This window comes from Balearica regulorum, chromosome 1 (genome assembly GCF_011004875.1).
Source record: "Balearica regulorum gibbericeps isolate bBalReg1 chromosome 1, bBalReg1.pri, whole genome shotgun sequence".
Taxonomy (NCBI): domain Eukaryota; kingdom Metazoa; phylum Chordata; class Aves; order Gruiformes; family Gruidae; genus Balearica; species Balearica regulorum.
Window position 1 is genome coordinate 208,990,450 of NC_046184.1, and position 24,541 is coordinate 209,014,990.

The 24,541-nt window shown below is 39.5% G+C and overlaps 1 protein-coding gene across 1 annotated transcript; it reads left to right on the forward strand.

The window, feature by feature from the left end:
- Positions 1-498: 498 nt before the first annotated feature.
- On the forward strand, positions 499-19,657 carry CHORDC1 (cysteine and histidine rich domain containing 1). The gene is made up of 11 exons (XM_075742412.1): positions 499-867; positions 6,434-6,483; positions 8,554-8,610; positions 9,088-9,248; positions 9,840-9,940; positions 10,913-10,971; positions 12,337-12,407; positions 12,639-12,744; positions 14,377-14,496; positions 15,164-15,226; positions 15,739-19,657. Exons 1-11 carry the CDS (start codon positions 804-806, stop codon positions 15,880-15,882), a joined length of 996 nt encoding a protein of 331 aa, XP_075598527.1. The 5' UTR covers positions 499-803; the 3' UTR covers positions 15,883-19,657.
- Positions 19,658-24,541: the final 4,884 nt, after the last annotated feature.

Sequence of the window (24,541 nt, forward strand, 5' to 3'; positions counted from 1 at the left end):
GCATTCACAGTCTCTAATTACAGTCTTTTTACGTAGCCAAATATTTTTTGAGGTGACTTAAGACAACGTACATTCTCACAAAAAGTTAAGAACTAGCCAGAGGCTGAGCATCCCCAGCAAGAGCACCGGACACAGGCTGAGGTGCCCTGTGTCATGACTCCAGAGCCGATCAACGGCGCTCCCGCAGCCAGGCCAGCCGCGGCCCTCAGCGCCTCCCGGGCCCAGCCGCCGTGAGCAAGCCGACGCGACGCGTCAGGGCCCTGGGATGGGGAGCACCGCTGGGGCCCGGCGGCAATCCGCCTCCTTCTGCTGTAGCTGAAGAGCTCTCCAGAAACGTCTCACCCCGGCGCCAGCCCCGCCGCGGGCGGCAATGCCGCAGGCTGGCCGGGGGACGCCAGCACTCACTCTGCGCCACTCCATGCCCCCGCTCCGCACAGGCCCACCGCACTGCGCCTGCGCACCGCGCCCCGCTCGCCTCCCACCCGCCTCCTCGTGCGCATGCACCCTGCGGCGTCCTGCCGCCCGGCACCTTCCTCTCCTCCTCCCCTTCCTCCTCCTCCCGCTCTGGCGGCGGTTCCCGCGCCGGCCGGCGGTGCGTGCGCAGTGACGGTTGCCCGTTCTCCCCTTCCCCCGAAGCTTCGTGAAGATTCCGGAAGGCTCCGGCCGGCTCTTTCCGCTGAGGGAGCCACCCCGCCCCCCACGGCGCTGCCCGGCTTCCGGCTGCCGCCTGCCGCTCCGCCGGGCTCTGCTGGGCTCCGCTCGCCGGCGGTGGGGCAGGAAGCGCCGCCGGTCGGTCCGCCGCCATGTCGTTGCTCTGCTACAACCGGGGCTGCGGCCAGCGCTTCGACCCCGAAACTAATACGGAGGGTGAGAGCGGCGGTGAAGAGCGGCGGAGGGGGAAGGGTAGCGCGGGTGCTCCCTCATTGCCCCCCCCCCCCCCCCCCCGGTTTCGGTTTGGGGGCTCTGAGGGAGAGCTTCTCGGGGGGTTGTGAGGGCTTTGCAGGGGAGGTCTGAGGGGCGATCTGAGCGCTCGGGGTGTCCGCCTCCCTCATGTCCGCCCCGGCTGCTGGAGCCGCATCGCGGTGCAGAGCTGTCAGTCAGGCCGCGGGTCGGTCAGCACTGAGGGCACGGAAAGCCTTGGCCTGCGGGGGGGGGAAGGGGGGCTGTCCCTCCCGCTTTCGCCAGTCTGTTGCTGCACGGTGCTGGTCCCGGCTCGCTTCTCCCCGGGGAAGCTGGTGTTCTCGTGTGGTGCTTTCTGCCGCTTGAGCGGCGGTCCGGTGCGGTAAGGTGGTGCTGCCGGTGGCTCCGTTATGCGCGGCTGGACAGCGAACCCTGCCCGGGCTGGAAGTTGTCCCGGCAGCGCGGAAGCACGGGGCTGGCCGTGAGCCTGGCTCCTCGGTTCCTTTGTAATAATAAAGCTCCTCGCAGCAGTGTGAAGGAAGAGAGGCAGTTAGTTCTTTACGTTACTGTCGTATGTTCCAAAGGTAGAAACTGGAGGCCTTGAGCAACAGACTTTTCTTTTGAGGGCCTCTGTGGGTGTTGCATACATAGCAGTCATCAACTATTTTTTTTTTTTTTTAATTGTAGTGTGTGGACTTGCAGTAGGTAATTAAGTATATCTTACGATACGTGTATATCTGCTTTGCCAAGTGCTGTGAGCTCTTGACAATGCCTCCCCTACGCATATTGGGAATCCAGGACCTGGTGAAACATCTTCAAGGCGCTGTCATTTTAGGTTTCATAATTCCACACAGGCTGCAAAAGAGTGATCTGAGTTTTCAGTAGGCTTGCCCTCAACTGGTTTATAATGGAACTGGTTTTGTAATAGCCTCTTTCCATTAGCTTAATTTTTAGCAACCCACAAGATTATGCTAACATGTTCTAGCCTGTGCATATTCTGTGATTAAGAACCATGACATAAAGTGTGTTTATTTTTTTGAGCTAAGTATTTCCAAAGAGGGGCAGCATTTTGCATAAGACTCACTAATGTTAGTAACAGAAAAAGCAGGCATAGTTGTGGAATGTTTCCATTTAGTGATTTCTTCCACCACCACCCCCCTGCCCCCTGCATCCCGTTGCCCCAAAAGACAAAGCAGATAGGGGTGTTTATATTAAAAAATCTCATTGGAGCTTCATAACCTGTATTTGTCATTGAAAGAACAGTTCTTAACCATGTGCTCCTATGTTTGTGGTGAAAGTTAGAGTAGACTTGATCTTGTTGGCATGTCCCTATGCTAATTGTGTGGTACTTGGACTGGGGAAAACAACTTCTTGAGATGAAGTTTGCTTTGGTAAAATGGCTGGAACACTTACTGGAATTACTGTGTCCTAGACTAAGCAGTTCTAAAGGTAAACGTAGTTATTCACTGGCCACTTCAGAAGACCAAGTTTGATATTTTCAGCGGAAGTAGAGTGATTATAACTTTTGGCATCCCTAAACTTCACCAAGGTCAATGAGATGATTACTAGTTAGGATCTAAATCCATATTTAGCTGTGTATGGCTGTCAAGTTCAAATGTTTGTTTGGGTTTCAGAACTGTGTTTGGATTTACTTCTAAAATATCGTGGGCATTAAGGCTAGTGCGTGTGTTAAACATCAAGATACTTATCCCTTTATTAAGTGTTGCATTGATATAATCTAATAGTTAAGCTTAGGATCAATATATTAATAGGAAATTTTCTTAAATGAAAATAGGTACAAAATAAGTCCTGCTGGCCTCAAAGCAGTATTGGATCTTTCAGGTTTTTTTGTCTACATTCAGCCTGCGGTATAGATATTCCCATAGTAATGATTGATGTAAAAGGCCATTAATCTCTTTAGAACCAGATGGCCGAAATAATACATGCATGTATTTTCTGTAGAAACTCTAATTGTTTTCAAGCTATGAGCAAGTGGCAACTGGCTGACATGAAGGACTGTATGCCTCTTAGGCAGAAAGAAAAGCCTGAGGAAAGGCATTAAAGGTATGTCTGCACAGTTGTGACTGAGTGCACAGTTATGAATTCGTCTGTGGCATGCCTGACAAGGTACAAATTTCACATGCATTTTAGATATGTTAACTGCTAGTTAATCCATACTGTTGAAGACTTGCACAGCATCTGACATAGAAAGTAGAACTTAACTTCAAAAGTGATAGTAGGTTTTTAATTTTCTTTCTTTTTTTTTTTTTTTCCTGTGAATGACCATGTGACTATTTCTAATCTATTTCAAGGCCAGGTCAAATTTTGCTGCTAAAACAGGGGTATGAGGTAGTTCATGCACCCTTTGGTTTAAGTTTGAAAACAGTGCTGCTTAATGACAGTTGTAAAGGTGGTGTGCACAAACAGATGCAAAATATCTATATTGTATGTGTTTGTCTCAATTTCTTCACTGTACTGCAACATTTTTTGAGTATTAGGCTGTAATTTAGATCTTTCCTAATGTGGTTTAATTTGATCCATTGCCAGAAGAGAAGCACATACTCTTTCCTTAGATTAAGCTTAGTGATGTTGCACCTGCAGGATAAACATGATCACAGACCTGATGAAAACTTATTTTATGTAGTTCTGAGGTGGAGTGAGTGAAAGATGGAGTGATAGCCTAGACTTTTTTGAGTCTGTGTGCCCAAAGTCAGCTTTCTTTAACCTTGTCTGGTCCCGATAGTTCAAACTCGGTTCCTATAAAGTGCACCCTCTGATCCTGTCTTCCCCGTGGCTTTTTGTTTCTCAGGCTGAGCCTTTCTTTACTCTGTGAACTATTTATAATCTCTTGCCATACCGCGTTTATCCTGCTTTCTATGCTTTTTTCTTACACTGTGAGAAGTTCAGTGGAATTAGCTTCCTAGCTTCAGCAACCATTTGAAGTCATTAACTTCCCCTAGGTGCTGAATGAAGTTCATCAGGTTTAATGACTTTCCATTGCTTTGGGGCTGTGAAGCATACCTTGCAAAGTATTGGAGTGTTTCCACAGGATAGCAGCAGGTCAGTTTGCAAGTTGTATATAGACGGATGTCTCATTTCATCCTCAAGAATTCAACACTATTCCATTGAAAATACCTCTTAAGTTTGGATGACCATTTTCTACTTTGACATTTAACAAAAAGACTAATAAGTGCTTCATTGAATAAGCAAGAATGTAGCAGTAAAGTAACAGCAGATAGCAGTGTGCGCATTGTGAGAATGGGATTGGTTTGGGTATGGAATCAGCATAAAAAAACCAACCCACCAAACAACTTGAAAATGTGTGGTACTTGCATCTCTGAAAATGATCTGAGGGTGAAAGAAAATGCCTCTTGAAAAACCTTAAGTTTGTCCTGGTTAAGGAGAGGTATTAAAAGCAATGGAGAGGTGACTTGATTTTTTTTTCTTTCAGTGAAAAGAGTAGAATAGAAACCAAAGGCTGGAAATCGAACAGTCACAAATCCAGACATGCTTCTAACTGCCTAGGTGACTATTGGTGTTTGCTAAATTCCTGGTTTTCCCCACCTAGTCTGAGATGGGATATTCTTATGGATATAAACTTTAATCAGATAAGAGTTGTTGGGCTCAGTATGACTGAAAATGAGGGACATTTTCCTGTCCTCTGGTATGCAGCATGGTCAGACTGCTTAGTGAGTAAGTCCCGCTGCCTCTTTTTGAGGTACTGCAGAACTCCCTGTCTCATTATCTCCTGTTGTGGAATATGCATGGCCCGTGGGAGATAGCAGCAGAGAGTGGGCTGTCATTTGCTCCATGATGTACCTCCTGCAGAGAGGGCTTCAGGGAGCAAGGAAAAAGGATTGACCTTGGCCAGATGGACAAACAGACACTTGTCTGTGTCTGACTTGTGAGCTGGAGGATAGCTGCCCCTGAGTTAATTGATCCTAAGGTGGTTTCGATCTCTAAAAATGGTGTACTGATTAACAGCACTTCTCTCATTTAAACCCACGTGCTTGTGAGAGATTAGAAATAGTAATTTAAGTCTTCTGATTCAGAAATAATCTTTGTTGCAAACAGAGCTTAGGTTTACTACCATGATGCTTATGATGACATGCTTTCATACTTTTGGAAAAGAATGACCTCTATTTTTAATTTTACTTGATTTAACAGAGAAGTCCTGGGCTCTTTATACAAATTAACCACTTTTTAAAAATTATTTTCTTGTGAGGTTTACATTTACAAAAGCATTAGCATTTCACCCTGAAGCTGAAGGAATTGGTAGAAGTTCATGTATAGGTATGTAAGTCCTGCTGAAGGACTGATGTCCCTAAATATGTGCCTTTTGAGTTAAGGTGGGAACTGTCATCTTAAAGCAACATGTCTGTCAGACTGTATTAGTGCCTGAGACTGAATATAAAATTAAAGAAAATTATACTAAGCAAGATTTCTTAAAAAGCTACACATTTATAAAAATGAAAACAACAAGTTATTTGTCTTTAAGCCCATTTAATATCTATAGGCAGATTACTAATAAAGTTACATATCACTTTTTTCTTTTGCTTCTTATGTGAATCGTGATATTTTTCACTCTTCTGTTTTATGGAGGCATATTATAAAAATTGTTACTGTTTGTGTCACTTTTAATTTTAGTTGCTTCTAACAACACCAGGAATTTTGCTTTAAAGGCTAAAAGATAGCTAGTGTTTCCTATCGCTTTTAGAGTCAAGTCTTTAAAATATTATCTATGCAGTATATGTCAAGAGAAGGTATGTAATCGGGGCATTTGTATTACACTTGAAAAAACCATGTATGTTAAGTTAAAAAGGAACGGTTGCTACATAAAAAGCTGCAATGTTGATAAACATTTGTGAACATAAACAGTTCAAGTAATGGAAGTTGTGTTTTAGTGTAGCGTTTGTACAGAACCTATTAATCGTATTGACATGTCTAAATTGTGTATGTGGAAGACTGGCCTTTGAGTTCAAGTCCATAAGTGACCTGGTATACTACAAACAGTGAAAAAAGAACGTGCTAATTATGATGGATAAAATCATGAACTCAAGATTTGTGTTAGGATAATTTTTAACAGAGTGCTTATAGATAGAAAGCTTGGATCAGGTGCAGATAGATGTATTTGATGCTGTAAACCAATATTTTATGTCTCTTGGGTGGCCATAGGGCCACTTTTTTTACTTCTGCTGAATTACCAGTAAAGACATTATTGATGAAGGTAGGGGATGGTCCATAGAAAGTTCACTTGCTCCATACGGAAGTAGAAGTTTGTCTAAGATGCCTGCTTTCTGGCTTGTGTTGTATAATACAGAAGGAAAAATGTTGATTATTTAGGTTTAATATATGCACTCAGAAAGCTTGTTCTGTGGAGTCTATATTGTCCTTCATAATTATGTGCACTTGAGGAAGCAGGACAGCTCATGACATACATGAATTGCAAGTGTGAAATTTTTGCTGGGTTTGTGATCAGATGAATAAGGATTCTTGGTATGCCTGAATATTAATAATAGTAATTTTCTTTTAGATTCATGCACATATCATCCAGGTGTGCCAGTCTTTCATGATGCTCTCAAAGTAAGTATGCAACTATCTTTTTAAGTCTCTTTTTTTTTATATATATATGTAAAACAGTATGCTTCTATTCCTTTTTAATTCCCAATCTTTCAGTGGTATATAAATTGATGTGCAGCCTGTCATGTTCTAGCAACTCTATGAAATTAGAAAAGCACATTTACTCAAAACTGCAGAAGAAATTAAAAACTGTACTCATACGGTCTAAATGCTGTGCAAGTCTGTATGACACCTGTTTCCTATTGATTGACTTTAGATGTCTCAACAGTTTAATTAGGTCATCTGCATAGGTCTTCAGAGGCATTGAGAGGTGTCATACTCTTTCAGTTCATTAACCTGCTTGGAATTCAAGCCAGCTGCTTGTCGTCTTATGTGGCTTGTGAACTAATGTGTATGTGACATTTGCCTACTGTAAAAAATGATTGTGTTCTGCTGATCTGACAAATGAGTTATGTTGATGAAGTTAGGACTGGTCACCCATGCCTCTGATGCAGCTGTCCGGGATTCTTGAGCTACATCTTCAGTAGTGAATTAAATCTATCTGTGACTGGTCTCCAGTGCTCAGGCTAACTGCATAGCCCATAGTCATTGTCATTAAACTGTTTTCCTGCTTCAGGATCTACTGGATGCATCCCAAGGACCTACAGAGAATTACATGAGACAAAACTGCCAAAACAGTACTGGAAGTCATTATAACAATTTAATAGTGTATGGCCAGAAATCTAGTGTCCAGAAATGGAGCCTTGCACTGTTTACTGTATTAATACAGATGTAACATAAGTGACCTTTCTTAGGACACCAAACTGCTATTTATCTGAGCTTTGGGGCAAGCATTTTTTTTCTTGATACTTAGGAACTGCTTCTACTGGCAGTGCACCTAATCCCTGTCCCATAACGTGGTGTCTTTTGGGCTCGTGGAGGCTGGTGCGTATGTGCTGGGTAGCGAGTTTTCTGTAAGCTATTGCTTATATTGCAGTACATGACTCTGGAATCAGCCACTGTGTGCCACTGGCAAATTGGGACAGATGCCATTAGATCAGATACGATACAGTTAATTAGACTATGGCAATTTGTTTTGTACAAAATTATAGTTGTACTCATAACACAGTATGTAAAACTTCTACCTAATTGTAAAGACAGAAATTATACAGTTAGATCAAAAGATTGTGTTTACTTCCTCTTTCTTTTATATACACACCATTTTTAAAACAAGTACTACTTCTCCCTCCTCTCCGTATCCTATCTCTTGGCCTAATTAAAAAATTATCATAATTTTGTATGGGCAGTTTTCTTTCTGCTGTGAATTTTAGATAATCTAAGTGGGCAGGGTGAACCTGGTGTCTCCTGGACTGTGGAAATAGTTAATATTTTGAGGATATTTTAGAACCACCTACCTAAACCCCACTGTGCTGCAATGCTTAAACTCTCAAAACAGTGGTGCATTTATTAGTCAAACTGTTGCCTTTAATAAGGTTCTTTGAGTTCTAAGATACATTATTCACAGTGGCAAGATAATTTTCTCTAAAATTGGATTTCTGTTTTATATAATAAAAAATGTTCTTGATTGATATAGTTGGATAGATGGCTATGCAAGGCAGATACCCAGCTTTGTGGTGGGAAATAAGCAGTTGAAAGAATTCACTAGTTCTCAGAGAAAAAAAATCATCATTTTAGGAAGGGGCCCTGTACATTCTGCCATAGGTGAGCAGAATATATCTCAGGTATAGTATTTGCTTGTTTTGCTTACGTGTTACTTTATGAGATAAAGTAATGTTTCTATCTTCTGTCGTACAGAGTTGGCATCTAGCTTGTCATAGAAATACTCCCTCATGTTTACCAAACTTTCTGATTAAGGCAGCATGAGTAAACTAGAAATGGCAGCTGTAACCAGTTTCTATGGCTTTTAAAAATGGAGATGATGATGATAATATTGTCCAAAGAAGGGAAGACAATTAGCTCTAATTATGATGTGCCACATCTTGTAAAGGAATATAATTAGTCTTTTGCTTTTTGTAAGCTGTTGCCAAGTAAGGTAGTCATGCTTATTTTGTTTTTATTCCAAAACATTTACAGGGTTGGTCATGTTGTAAGAGAAGAACAACAGACTTTTCTGACTTCTTAAGCATTGTGGTATGTACCCATGATTGCTTACAATTTTTATACTTGTCAAATGACAGTGATAAATATTAAATGCTACACATGCTTACATATTTAAAATTTGTGTACTTTTGTTAGAACTGTCTTAAATCTTACATGCACTGTTTTTCTTGATATAATGTTGAAGTCGAGTCTCATTTTCAAGCTTTAATGGTTATAATCAGTTCTATCAAAACTTATTTAGATGATTGTTAACAATGAAGGAAGGTCAATATTTTTTGTTACATTGCTTGATTACAGAAAGTATACATTTTTCTTTAACTTATGTTCAAACGAAGATATTTTCCACTTTGGCTGCAAAAGAAATCCTACAACTAATGTTTAGAGTGGGCTAAAGGAGAAGATGGGGCTGAAGAAATAAATCAAGAAAACTTGCTGCAGTTTTTGATAATTTTTAATTGTGCACACAAACTATGCTGCATATATATAAACATATGCTTTCCATAACAGGGCTGTACAAAGGGTCTCCATAACAGTGAGAAACCTCCTGAGCCTGTCAAACCTGAAGTCAAAACTACCTCTGAACGAAAGGAGCTAGCTGAACTGAAACCCAAATTTCAAGAACACATAATTCAGGCACCAAAACCATTGGAAACAATTAAAAGGCCAAGGTACAGTATATGAAACTAAGTTTTGCCAAATTTGTGGTCAGTTGGCCAAGTTAGAACTCATTTGGTTATTCAGTGTTACACATCTCATGTAGCGTAAAAATTCCCAAATTAACTTTAAAAGAGCTTGTGTTTGGTAGCAGTGATGATGTTATCTTAAGCTTCAAAATGAGATAAAAGAGTTCTGGTTAGGACAAGGTAACACCTGAATTTCTCAGCATTTAGCTTCACAGGAAGCAAAAATTGCAGTCTAAAGCCTTGTAGCTCAGAATGCCACTAGCAGTTGTGTTTAGCGTTAAAGTCATAAAAATAATTTTAGGTTGCTTGTGTTTAGATTCTTTAATTTCTCTGATTTATTTTTGTTATTGTAGAGTATTTAGGATTTCCTGTTGAAAACCAAGACTACCTTCTAAATTTCTAGTCTGTTTTTCCATAAGCAGTAAGAATTGGCATTTACAAATCTAGTTTGTTTGTTTGATGTTGTAAAGGAGGTTGGAAAAGAGCCTTATAGCAAGATTAAAAGTTACTACTTTATTGTCTTTCGTAAATTATTTTTTGTGAAGCTGACATGAATACATGGATGGTTTTTTTTAGCCCAGATGAGCCAATGACAAATTTGCAGCTGAAAGTGTCAGCTTCCTTGAAGCAAGCACTAGATAAACTGAAACTGTCATCAGAAAACGAAGAGAAAAAAGGTAAGGATGTAGGGAGGTTAAGTAGGTATATGATGCTAATTGTCACACAAATAAATGAAATGCTATTTTTTGTTGTTGTTTCTGAAGTAATTATTTCATGTAATTACGTTCTTGTTCTTAATAATCTGGGAAATATCTTCCAGTCAAGGGAATGCTAATCAAAATTTAAATGTGAACAATGTGAAGACTTGGGAATTAGGAACAGTATGTTCCCATTAAAATTATTTAAACTGCCTATTTTGTAACATTTCGTGGTAGAGTTGACATGATGGGAACTTCCATTTCTGAATATAAAACTGAAAGAGTTTCCCAAGAAATGAACTCTACTCGTACGTTACTGCAAACACGATGTTGTATAAAGCCTTTCATAAACTGGTGAAATTTCTCTGAAGACTAGTTGGTTCTCCTTTGTCTGTTTTTCCTCTTTTTCTTCCACAGTTTATTTGGAATTTGGTTCCAGAACTACACAGCTCCTTAAGAAACACTTTCTAATTTTAACCTACATTTGTGGCTATTTTACACTCTTTTGTTCTTGTGCCAAAATGTCATTTAGCTCTTCTTTCTACTTGGTATCCAAATTCTTTCCTTCTGTGTATTTATAGGCAGCATTTGGAGCCTTTTACAGTCTTAGTTTTACAAAACTGAACAAGATGAGTGATTGCTCTCTTCCCCTATGATTGTGATAATCTTCATCTTAAAATTTATTCTGGTTTTTTGCCCCACTTAAAATGATGTAAAGGTATGGAACCAAGAATCTGATGCATAGGTATTACAGCTTGTGGAATGTTTGCATAATCTGTTTCTTTGTACCTTTCTGGCAGAAAATACATAGCGTGAGAGGGTTTTGGTTAGGTTTTTTTTGTGGATTTTTTTCCTAATCTACTCAGCTCATTTTAAACCTCAATAAAAGCAAAACATTTAGTACATTATACACTTCGTTTGCTATTTTCTATAATATGATTCTGTTTACAGAGGAAGACAGTGATGAAATCAAGATTGGGACGGCATGTAAAAATGCAGGCTGTTCAAAAGTAAGTGGTTCAGTTCACTCTTAAACCCAGCTGCTAAACTATTAATTGCGCAGTTTTTGTTTTCCTTTCTTGGGTGGTTTTTTGTGTGCTACAAATTGATTTGGAAATGGCAATAAGTCTGTCAGGCTTAATGAATGAACCTTTGATAACACACTTTAATATGGACAAATATGGGCTGTTTTGTACTGTGGATGCAGTAAGTCTAGGACTTACTTTTTTTTTTAAGCCTGTCCTGAAGTTCTAATTAGCAAGCTTGCCAAACCCATCATACTTAAAATATTCAACTTAAAATGTTAAATAAAATACTGGTGAGAATTGGCTTACTGATAACACTTGAATTGCTCTTGATAATCTATGTATAGGTCAGAAGCATCTGCAGATCTTATCAATTAATGCTTCCTGCCAGAAGAATCCACAAAGAAGATGTTTTAACGCTCCTAGCACCAAAATTAGCCTTTCTATTACATAGTCATTTAAACTGAAAGGTTTTTGCACTGACACCCTTGTCTTGCAATGGGACAGTAGAATTTAAATAGATATTTCATAGAATCATAGACTGGTTTGAGTTGGAAGGGACCTCAAAGCCCATCTAGTTCCAACCCCCCGCCATGGGCAGGGGCACCCTCCACTAGACCAGGTTGCCCAAAGCCCCATCCAACCTGGCCTTGAACACTGCCAGGGATGGGGCCTCCACAACCTCTCTGGGCAACCTGTTCCAGTGCCTCACCACCTTCACAGGGAATAATTTCTTCTTCATTTCTAATCTAAATCTACCCTCTTTCAGTTTAAAGCCATTGCCCCTTGTCCTATCACTCCATGCCCTTGTAAACAATCTCTCTCCAGCTTTCACTGGACATCTGACAGATTTTGCTTTTTCTACTGAAACTCTGGTGGGAGGAGAAAATATAGCAGTTTCTTGCTTGTGTTAGGAAGAACTGATATGATATTCAGAGTTTTATATTGTTTAATTTACTTCCCTTTGAAAATCCATGTGTCTTATTAATGATAAATTTATTTTCCAGTCAACTACTTGTTTTCCTTAAATATTGAGCGTATTTTTAGAGATGGATATCTCTGAGGATCTAAAGTGACCTTTATGAGCATAGATGATGTCACCACTGATGCACTCCATTGAACTAATACAAAGTATAACTTGTTAGAAGGAGTGCCAGGGAACCTTTTGTGAATGAAGGCTAAATGGTTATTTTGAAAAGCTAGGGCAAGCCATTAGATTTAGATTATTTACTCAAAAACTTTGCAGTACTTTGTTCAATGTTTCTGTTGTGGATTGTGTTTTTTGTTTTGTTTTTTCCTTTGGTCCACATCCCCTAACAGTAATACACTTGAAATGCTTTGTTTTACTAGACATACGAAGGACCACACAGCACAGAAGAAGTATGTATATACCATTCTGGTGTACCTATATTCCATGAAGGGTTAGTATTCAGTTAATTTTAATTTTGTTTTTAATTAGTCTATTATGTGTTCCTGCTTTCTTTGTAGATATTGCCTTGTTTTCCTTCCGTATTTCTTCTTCGGTCAAAAATGGCAATGCTTGAAGAGGGTATACTAAATTAACAGTAATATTGCACAAAGGAAAGATCTTAAGTAGTCGCAGTAAATGGTGTCCTAAATATTGTTTATGAATTACTTTGTGAACTTTCAAGGATGAAGTATTGGAGCTGTTGCAAAAGAAAAACATCTGACTTCAATACATTTTTAGCTCAAGAAGGCTGCACAACAGGAACACACGTATGGACTAAAAAGGATGCAGTAAGTAGCATGAACATTGCATTCTATAGCTGGCCATTCTGAATTTTGAATACTGAAATGTAGTTAGTAGCTTGTTTGAGTTATGACTTTAGTTGAGCCGTTACAGATCACTACCTCTGAAAGAATATGGAGGATAATACGCACAGCATGACAGCAGACAAATGCAGTCTGAAGTAATTTGTAATAGAAGTATCACTGTTCTATAGAAAAAGCGTTTTTAGCAAATTCAGGAAAAAGATAAGTCTTTTCTGCTTTGTTAGTGAAGAAAGTCTATGGTATTCCATATAGAATATTTTTCAAATATATTCCTTTAAAATAAGATTTTTGGAAGACTTTCTTCCCCTAAAGACCATGAAGAGAGCAACTGTACATGTTCTGTAGTAAAATAACTGTACTTCCAGTTCCACGCAGAGTAGTTGAGTTGTTGTTTGTGTAGGGACGGCAGGGCAGATAAGGTCGATGGGGTTCCATGGGTAGGGATGGAAGGGTCTCTTTCTGTCTAGTTTGAATTCTGTTTACACATGTGAGTATTTTTCTGGTCTGAATCTTAATTCAGTGGTTTGGTTTGGCTACCAGTAAAACAAATAGCCTCTGTTTAGGTTGTAGGAATTTCGTTGCAATGTTGGGAACCAACTGCAGAATTACAAGGTGAAAAATATTTCCAGTCAAGGTTTAAAAAGATTCTTAGAGAATATTACAGAACATAATCATGGAACTGAACAGTCCAAAAACATTAGCTGGTCACTTGTTGGATGTAGGTGAACACAAAATTCTTGTTATGTCTATTGCTGAGGTAAAATGGGTTTCATACTACAAACATTGGTAACATTTAACAGAAGATCATGATATATTATAGAAAGTGTAGTTCTGTTACCTCATTCTCTAACAATTACTTCGTAAGTCCTTCCTTTAAGTCATCGAATTGCTGCTTGCTTTGAAATTTATGTTTGTTTTTTTAACAAGTATTTTCAATACAGAAAGGAGGGATTAAAAAAAAAACAAAAATGCTGAAGTTGTGAGCCTACAGCAGGAGGGTATTGTAAAGATTTTACCCAGATGTTTAGAACTATGTGTATATTAAATGTGTGCATATTGAGATAATGGGCTTCTAGCTTACAAGGGAGTTGACTTTACCTTTTTGTTGTTGTTCTGGGTTTTTTCGCCATTTATTTTTGCTGCATCAGAGAACAGAGGGCAGTACTCAATAATTTATTGCAGTAATAGCAAAGTTTCTTGGAGTCATGGCTTGCTTTTTCTTTCTTTGGTTCCCTTCTACTGTGGGCTGGATAACTGTAGTCTTGGAAAGGAAGTTAATCCAACAAGCAACTTTTTTTTTTTCGCTTGTTTTGGGGTATTTTTGTTTTGTTTTTCTGTAACAACGTCCCAGTTTCTTACTGTAGTCTCTGTCATAAGCATTGATTTTTCTCACTTCTGATGTTTGTCAGGGACCAGTAGCTGAAATATTTAGTAAAAAAATGTAAGTGGAGTCGTGCAATCTCCTGTGAACATGAACTGTAGTCCTTTGCTTCTTGGCTATTAAAATAGTCCTCAGCTTTTATCCTGATGAATCTTGTAAAAATACTCCTCAATGCAATTTTAAGTCTTTTTTTCTGTAACTTTTTCTTTACATAGGGAAAGAAAGTAGTTCCATGCAGGCATGATTGGCACCAGACTGGAGGAGAAGTAACTATTTCTGTATATGCTAAAAACTCTGTTCCTGATCTGAGCTACGTAGAAGCAAATAGCACAATGGTGAGTATCTACTTTAAGATTTAATTCTTCTTTTATTTCTTACAGCAGGTTGAACTTAGGAAAATCTGGATTCTGCTTTATTTACAAGGCAGAGGTAGCATAAGAATCTTTTTTGAGTAACGGCTTTTGCTTGACTTCTGTATTTGCTTCACTATGTACAGCGCTTTTTTTTTCCTCTTCTGTTTGGACATCTGTACTTTAATGTGCTGTTTTTTTTTAAAGCTGCAATATAATATGTGAAAAAAAATATTTAATTTAACTACCACAATTAAAAGCCAAGTGTGATGGATTTGCATCACCATATGTGTAAATAATTATAGATTCATAATTTAATTGTATTTGGCTTAATGTAATTTAATATTGTTCTTCATGGTATGAAGTTTCACAGCTACTAATATTAAACAAGTGTTAAAATGCTTCTCTGATTTCTTAATCACACATTTGGAGAAAATGATACAGCTTCCAGAGTGTATATATGGCCACTATTGACTATGATACTGTATCAGAATCTATTAGGGTAGATTTCATTTCTGTATCTAAGGGACAATTTGATCATTTTGCTCATTGTAGGATCTGAGTCTTAATGTGATATATTTTGCTTAAACATACTTGAGGTGTCAAATGTTTTATTCGCCTGACAAAAATTTCTGTTGTTTTTCCTGTTAAGTTAAATATCCATATTGTATTTGAAGGAGAAAAGGAATTTCATCGCAGTGTGAAATTATGGGGAGTAAGTATAAGAATAATTTTTCTGTTTTAAAAACAAAACACAAACCCTCAGATTCCTCTCTTTCAAAACAGTTTGTTTTTCCTCGTTACTTTGCTTATTGAAAGAAATTCAGTTGCATGTCATTCAGTAATCTGCATTAGAATCTGAATCTAATGCCCCAAGTGATCAGGTATGACATCATAGTTGATGCTACTTTGAGCAGAAGGTGACCTCCTGAAGTCCTTTTTGTCCCAATTGGACCTAAGATCCCAACACCATGATAGTGGTGGTGCAGAAAACGCTTGACACTGCGTAATTGCATGCTTATGTTTGTGTTAGACCAATGTATATGTTACGTATGCACATATGTTCCTAGCTTGGGAATGGGAGAGGGTTGATATTTCCAGATAACAGGGAACTGCGTCTACCTAAGCATCTGAAATGTAGTGATAAGTTACTCCTCCTAACTTAATTCCCAAATACCTAGCAGTCTGTTTCTTAAATTGAAGTATGAAATATGTTTTCTGTCATAGGTAATCGATGTAAAGAGAAGTTATGTGAACATGACGGCTACAAAGATTGAGCTTACGATGAGAAAAGCAGAGCCCCTATTATGGGCAAGTCTTGAATTACCGGTATCCAACGCACAACAAAAAAAAGAAAATTCAGATCAATAATGATTCCAAGAGACAAGTTATTTCCCATTATGAAGTGGTGACTTGCTACTGTAATCAAATATTTAACTTTTATATATAGATTCATTTTTTTATGCTATGTTCATTCTACAGAGAAATTTGATGCACAGTAAATGGGGGTGTAAACTTGAAGGGTAATAGCTATTTCTGCTCTTGCTCCCATGAGTGTATTTATTCTAATTGGAGTGTCTCCATGGGGATTTAGAGTAAAAGAGCTATTGCCCCTTGCTTACCACCTTACCTACTGACCACCCAATACATGTGTTCTCAGTCCACTGTGTGTGTCAATTTTTCAGGTGTTCGGTTTAGACTGGATCTACGGGGTAGCACGTGTTAAGTTCAGTACTGTTTCTTATGAAGCATACTGTAAAACAGATACAAAAAATCCGAGTTTATAAAATGATTAACATGCAATTCTACATGTAGAACAAAAAGGTACATAAACATAAATGTGAAAGAACACTTGTAGACTTGCATTTTCGTCTTCTGAAAACTAAGGTTTGTTTCAATACCTGTTGGCTGTGGAGGGATGGAATAAAAGGTATTTTGCTAAGGATTTCAGTACTTGCTGATTCTTTTGCTGTCTTTCATGTATAAAAACAGGAGATTAGGTTAAAATAAGCTGGCATAAGAGGATTTTTTTTTTTTTTTTTACTCCTTTATCTTTGGTATTTGAATTGTGAAATATAAAAGTGAATGGACAGTGAAATGGCTGAAAAATTTCGCACCTCAGCTGTGGAGAATATACAAACAGCAGGCTGTTGTAAAATTACCAAGGGGTGCTGTATATATTTGACAGTCTTTAGAATGTATATTCTGTCCTATTCTACAACTTTCAAAATTACAAATCTTTTTTTCAAAGTAGGTGGATATGTGTAGTCGGAGAAGACAGTGCACACTGTAGGTGTCTCAGGAAAGTTATTTCCATGTAGATACGCAGAGCTCTTGTTTCTGAGGATGGTAATCTAAGAACTAAATTTCTCTACAGGACAAATCTTAGGAGAAACAAACAAGCAGCTTTAAAATGTCTGTCTCAAATCATAATTATACCTTTGAATTAAAGTATTTTAAAAATATTATTTCTCTTGGAACAGCATAAGCAAAACACTGATTAGAAATCAAGACCTCCAGTTCTCCATCAGTAAAGATTTGTGGCTGAAAGCAGGCTAGTTTTAAAGATGACGCTTTGTCCAAGCAGCAACTCGTTCACTAATGTTGCTTTATCTTTCTGCTTGAAATAGTTTCTTAACTTTGGGTTGCAGCTGAAAGAAAAACAATGTTTTCGTATGTAAGTCATGCAAAATGTACACCATTATTTATTGTGCCAAAACTTATACATGTAAACAAGCAGTCCTGTGGATTGTTGAAATGTGTGGATGCTCATCTGCCTGCCTTGGCAATCCTTGAATAATGCCAAGAGAAACGCAGAACGTAGTAAAGAAGTTAAAGCTTACTGTTTCCAAACAGGTATAATTTGATTTGAACTCAGAGTTCCATCTCTAGCAGTACTTGAAATCCTACTTCATATTCAAAGTAGTAGGAAGTACATTACCAAAGAAACCATCCCCAAACACCATATATACATCCAGTACTGTATATATGAAATTTGTGTTGGTGCTTCTTTACCTTCAAGATCCTGTTTCCTCACTGACTTGGAGGCAGTGTGGTTGCTTACTCCCTTGGGCCCCTACTAAAAGTTCCAGCTCTAAGTTCTGTCTAAAAGATTCTGTTAACTTCTAATAATGCTGCCTTTTATTTTTAGAGTTTTTTTAATACATTTGAAAATGTCAGGTGCTGAAGTCACAGGGTACAAGCTTACAAAAATGTATGCCTGCAAATGGTTCTCTAAAAATTGAACAGGTGTTCCCTGATGTGTTCTGAACCAACAAGTGGAGCTGCTTTTAGCATAATACTAAGAACAATCACTTCAGTGGGTGAAAAATTCTAGATAGCTGTAGTTAGTAGTGTGCCATCTGGGTTTTTGTATGCAGAACGCTGAACTTGGATGGCAAAATGAGCGGTGTTTAAATGCCAGGATAAAGTTGTTATTTGACAAGCAAGTTCAAACGTGTGTCTATCCATATGGATATATGAGTACCCTAAATATCTTCTGTTTTCCACATATTTTCAATTTATTTGCATCCTCACATGCAGGAGGTTTACATCATGTAAAATCCATTGTAAAGAACTACAAGGGAAATGGAATTTCTTGGGAGTACAAAATTTCTGGTTTTAAGGAAAGCATCTGCTCCCTCAGTATACTGAACGCTAAATGGAGAAAAGTGTGGATGAAAGGACCTTCTGCTGTTAGCGCTGCAGGCTTTGGGACCCAGTAACGATTTGTTACGTGCTTTTGAAGTACCTTCTGCTGGTAGCTGAGTCATCTTGGTCGCAAGTGGAAGAAAGCTACTGTGAACATTGTCCTCAGTTCTGCTTTTTATTTGTTCCTCCTCTTTTCCTGTTGTTCATACTTTCAGCAGAAAATTAAAGATACTTCAGGAGTTCCATAATGACTTTCCTCATCAGTGACAATAAAACCACTTTTAAAATTCACCTGTTTAAGAAAGTAAGCAAACAAACAAAACCTCAGCTTTGATGAGGCAAGAAAGTGAAGGTTTTACAAATAACAGCCTAGTTTTCTGTGGCCTGTGATGTTTTTCAAAATAAAAGGATAACCTTTCAGATGGTATAGACTGCCGTTAAGTCTTGTTTAACTGCATTAATTTTTAGCAGCCTTTTGTAACCGTACATGTGCTTCCACCATCAAGCTGGAAAAGCCGTGTCACTGAATTTGAGCGTTTGGAGCAGTTTCTCAGAACCGACTTCAACGCACCGATGTTTGATCAAGTATGTACTTGCAGTTAAATTCACCTTTTTTTCATGTTTTCAGAAGTTGTGCTGTATTTGACAAGCTGGTTAACTTGCTACAGTCTAGCTATATTTTTATAATTAATGAGTCTTTAAAAGCTGTAGCATGTTCCGGTATGGGTTTACATGTCACATGTAGACAGCGTGTTACATGTCTCAGAACTGACTGTCCCAGCGTGTATAAAACTTTTCCTTCACAATCTCTTTTTAATACAAAAATTTGCATGGGTATACAAATTTGTGACAGAAACATTAATCTTCTCCCTCAGGTATATGCCCATTTTTCTACCTAGCCTTAGGTATTGTATCTCTTAACAACATTTCTTGGGGGAGTTGGAATTTATTTTTAATGTTAACATACTGTTACGCACTGGGCTGTTCAGCTACTCTGACTTTATGTTTTACACGGCACTGATGTAACTTGACAAAAAACCTCTCTAATTGGATGATCTTCTGGAACATCTACATTATCAAGTCACCATTTCAGTAGTTTAGGGACTAGTTTTAATAGGAATTTTGCCTTGAAAAAAATTACTTATTCTACATAATAATGCATTTTTTGCTTGCATTCTTTAAACACGGCATGAGCGTTGGTTAAATACTGTACCTGTTAATCATTGGTCTTTCCAATTGCTACTAATTTTTTTTTTATCTCTGTTGAGGAACGAGATCCTTTTTAAAGTAATGAATTATGTGTCTGGAACACTGTTTTAAGGTGGAAATAATTTTGCCATTATAAGAGTCATGAATTACGGTTGAAGGGGGGAGATGTCTTTTTGCATGGTTGTTTAATTCTGCACATTCATAAAACTTAAATCCAGAAATTAATCTCATGTCTTCATGCTCTAGGTTTTTTCTAAATGTATCCAATAAAATTCTTATTACATGCTGGTTGCCTTTGGGGTGGTTTTTTTTTTTGGCTGCTTTTCTTATGGGAGAGAACTTCCCTTTGGATTTGCAACATGGTTGTCGAAATGTGAGTGGGCATTTTCCACAGGTCAGTCTGTATGAGAGTGAAACTGTGTGGCAAAGGGGTTTTCCCCACCCCATGGGTTCGCTCTTTACCTGTTGGTTTCTGACACAACAGCCCAGCCAAGACACAGAAGTTTTGCAGTGATTGGAGTAAGTGTGGCTACTCTGATGGGGGCCTGTCTTATTCACAGAAATTGTTCTGTCCAAGAATTTTGAGCTGTCACAAACTTAATGGAACTGGAATAATTTGCAATCCAATATTTGGGCTGTTTCTAGGAATGCTGAAGATAGGAAAAAAAAAAAAGCAGCTGAGCTATACTATTTTCTTGGAAGAAGATGCCTGTCAAAACCTTTGGCGTTCCCACAGTGGAGAGACAAAGGATTCACTGCTGTGGTAATAAAAACTTTGTTTTCTCAAAGTTCGGGTAGGTGTTTTAACCAAAGATAACCAAGATATGCCGCAGACATAAACTAATCCAAGGTTGCTGTGCCAAATGATTGTTAGTCAAATTCAGATTTTTTCAGTGTGTCTGCAAATGAAGGGGGCGGGGGGCAGCAGGACGTTAGCAGTAAGGAGGATGGGCCGTAGGCAGCATGGATTTCACCTATGTCCACAAAGTCAATGTTTTTCTGTTCCAAATGCTTTGTTTTCCTGACAACGTTGGCATGGATGAAAATGAAGAACTACTGTACGTGGCCACTGTCAACTAGCACGTGTAGTCAGTCCCGTCAGCCTAAAAGGAAAGGGGCTGTAGGAACAGGTACCTGTGATCTGGAGGTACGTGAAATGCATCAATGAGTTTTTCTGTAGCTTAACTGATCGACCTATATGACTGATTCTGGCTATCCAGAAAGCGTGTAGGGTTTTTTTGCAGCCAGCACGGTTCTGCATGAGAAGGAAGCTCTGATCAGCGCTTGTCAGGCCACACCTGGAATACTGTGTTCAGTTGTGGTCCCTGCTGTACAAAAAAGTTGTGGATGGGCTGGAGAGGGTCCAGAGAAGGGTCACAAAGATGATGGAAGGACTGGGAAGCCTGCCATATGAGGAAAGGCTGAGAGAACTGGCGTGGTTCAGCCTTGAGGAAAGAAGGTTTAGGGGAGACCTCATCACCATGTTCCACATTAAAGGGTGGCTACAAAGTAAAAAGGGAGTCTCCATCAAGGAGTCGTAAGGAAAAGACAAGGGGTCATGGCTACAAATTACTCCTGAGGAGATTCTGAATGGACACAAGTGGAACATTTTTTACAATGAGAACAATCAGCCATTGGAATAATCTCCCCAGGGAAGTGGTGGAATCCCCAGTACTGGACACTTTCAAGATTCAGCTGGACAGGGTGCTGGGCTATCTTGTCTAGAATGTGCTTTTGCCCAGAAAGGATAGACCCAATGATCCTTGAGGTCCCTTCCAACCTGGTATTCTATGATTCCATGATCCTCTTGAAAAAAAGTATTTTTGTTGCCTACTGGAAGCAAGTATTTGAAAAATTAGTTCCTGGTTGAATATTAATAAAAGCTGCATTTGAACAAAAGTCATTCAAAGGTAGTGGGAGGCTGTTACCTTACAGCCATCTATGGAATAAGTCCAAAAACTTTGTTCTCTGAAATGTGTTTTCTGATAAATATTGATACTGCAATATTATTGCTGAATTCACTGCTTGCGAGAAAACTAATCGAAGGTGCTTCTAGCCTAATATGCCTTACTTGATTTGTTCTTCCTTTACTGAAAATCAGACTTGTGTATGAGGCAGAGCTCATACTGTGTGCTTCTAGACCACAAGGGACTTAATTTTTTTATATAACTTCTAAACAAGTTATATTGTTGTATACATAAACATTAACCCAAACTTTAAATGTTCTACCTTCATCTGTGAAAGCAGATAACATTTACATTGTCTACTCATGAACAGAACCTACAACCAAAGTGTTCAGTTCATATATTCTTTCATTGTAGCTCTGTAAATCAGAAGCCTGTCGGCACTTTTGTTACAAAATTTTTACTTCCATGAATTTATACATTAAATGGGATGCTTATGCTTTCCAAGAAAGTTAACAGCTGTAAAGAAAACAAAGCTGGAAAAATGAGTGGAGGATATTAAAATGTAGTGGAAAATATATTTTTAAGAGAAAGGTTTTCACATGTTTATAGAAAAATCAAATCGTTCATAGAAAATGTGCAAAGACTGAAGGGTAATACGAAGCAACAACTCCAGCTGTGAATGAGCCAAAGCACTGAATCTTTTCAAACCAGACCTGCGATTGCTGACCAGACTGTAGCTGAACCACCCTGGGCTGAAGGCAACGGTGGGGGGGGGGCAGGTGGGAGGAGTAGGTAGGAGGAACTGTGTGTTTAATCGTTGTAAGTGCTTTCTTATTGAAAGGTTTGTCTGTAATAGTATCCTTTGTTTTTTCCTCTTCTGTAAGAGAGGCTAAACATTCTTTGATCGCACAGTTAAGATTTCCAGTATACTAATGACAAACTTGTCTTTACCTACAAAGCGTGTTTCTTTCTGCCTGTAATAAGACAGGATGAAACATGGTTAACTCCTCTGCCATGGCGATGGGCAACGCTACACAAGCGCCCAGGCTTCTGCAAGGCTTGGTGCCAGAATAATTCTGTCCGAGCTGGTGTTTTAGTGCAGGCAGGAGGTGCCAGAGCACGCGGGCTCATGTGGAAACAGTATGCAAACATGGCTTGGGAGAGGGAGGGAGCTGAGGGAGCAAAAGCCGTGATTCAGGAGGGGGTGTTGGTTCTGGGAATATCTGAAAGGATGAGTGATCTCAGAGGGAGCTAAATCTTCCAGTGCTCAGTGCTCGCAGCTGACCGTGTTTCCCCAGCCTGACGTCCTGCTGCCTGTGGGTTACATAAGGCTCTGTTGTCACAACAGTCGCTGTGTCCAGCAACTGTGGCTTGTTTCCTTCTAAAAATACAGCCAAGTTTGGAGGTAACGTGGATGGCAGCATCAGGAATGCGTCAGCAGCTCACTGTCAGCAAGCTAGCAAAGCACATCTGGGGAAGGTGCCATGTAAATATAGCAAGTCTATTCTTATCTGATACCCTCCTGCAAAATGCTTTTCCCATTATCGCCTCTCCTTTTCTTTCCCTTTATGGAAGGTTGTAACGTGTTTGCAGTTTACTTGAACCGGGTCCAGCCCCTCCTGCATGCGGTGCCTGACAAACCAGTCCTCTTCCTCCTCCTCCTCCTCTTCTTCCTCCATTGTGTGAACTCCCCAAGCTCATCCAGAAAATCAGTGTGCCTTACAGGTGGGCTTGGAGAACAGCTCATAGATTTTCTTGGATGAGGAAGATGTTTAAAGGTGGAGGATCCATCAGGACAAACACCATGTTGACACTGATGGGAGCTGCCTTGACTTCCCAGATGATAAGTGGTGCAAGCAAGGACAGAAGCACCCATGGGACAGACAGCTCCCAAACCATTTAGGCTTTCAAAGTGCCTCCTGCTGATACTAACAGAAGTAACTGTTGAATTTGACTAAGAGATCAACTCTAATACACCATAGACTTGCAGCTAAACCACAGGGTTAAACGGTAGCCACTCTTGCTGTACCAGAGCTACTTTCATCTCAGTGGTGTAATGGCAACAGTCTTTGGCCCTAAAAAAAGGCTGCTCAGTAAATTCAGGTCCTACTGATTCCTCTAGGGACAATTTCTGTGTGGCAGGTGTTGCTCAGTGAGGAACGTAGTGCTTCGGTTCAGCTCAGAAGAGAACAGTGTAGAAGAAGCAAGGTTTCTAGATTTCATTTAAGTAGTGTTGTCTTCTCTGCTTTGCCGTGGGGAAGTCCGTGACATTCACCATCATTCAGCTCTCTTAATGTCTGTAACTGTGTGCTAAAATCCCATGAATTAATATAGGGGAGTTTAGAGTAAGAGAGAAAAAACAGGCCATGCTGCATATATCCCCTTCCTACCAGCTGCAGAGAGGAGGTCCCCAGCTGCTTCTGTGATGCTGTGTCACCTGGAGACTCCAGCTCTGCCTCCTTGAGGGTTTCTACAGCATTGCCTGGGAGGTGCAGAAAGTCCTCAGTGACTTTCAGTATCCTCCCAAATCTCATCCTGCTGCTGTTTTCCATAGGAAAAATGCAGGGTCACTGCAGTAGCTCTTTTCTGCAGATGCTGCACAGCACCTCTTACCCTCTGAATGACACCACCACCGGAGGATAAACTATTTCAAACAAGCAATTTTGTTGGGTTTTTTTAAAGACCCATGTTTGACATATTTAATAAGTATCTTGGTTTAAGGAGAACAAGCAACTTTTTAAAGATATATTTATTAATTTCCAATCAAGTGCACACGAGTAGAGGACCACCAGCAGCACTGTCTATTCAGTGGAAAGCACTACAGTGAGAGTGCAAAGTACTGTCCTTCCCAATACTCTCTCCATGACAAATGCTTACAGCAAGAAATGAAGCAGGTATGTTTTAATCCCTTCCTGCATACACATGCTTTAATTCCCCAGTGTTTGACGGCCTTCTGAATGAAAGGCCACGTCTGGATCATTAGGCTTGAGCACTCCTTGCATGCGTCTGGTCCTTTTTTTAGCCCATTTCACCTTTCACAAGCTCCTGTAGCAATGAGCTGCACTGTATAATCACGTGTGGTCTAACGCCTTTGTTCCAAACCTGCTGCCTGGTGTTTTATTAGGCAGCATGGACAGGAACAGCAATAGTTCCCCCACACAAGGAAAGAGCTTCAGGTCACTGAGGGCTGCTAGCCAGACGTTCGGGTCCTCTTCCATTGTAAAATACTGTGCAATCCATAGAGTTTGCATTCTCTTGGCCCT

Coding starts and splice junctions, on each gene's coding strand:
- CHORDC1 (XM_075742412.1), top strand. CDS start 804: ATGTCGTTGCTCTGCTACAACCGGGGCTGCGGCCAGCGCTTCGACCCC. Junction 9,941..10,912: donor AGAAAACGAAGAGAAAAAAG/GTAAGGATGTAG, acceptor TTCTGTTTACAG/AGGAAGACAGTGATGAAATC. Junction 12,745..14,376: donor TATGGACTAAAAAGGATGCA/GTAAGTAGCATG, acceptor TTCTTTACATAG/GGAAAGAAAGTAGTTCCATG.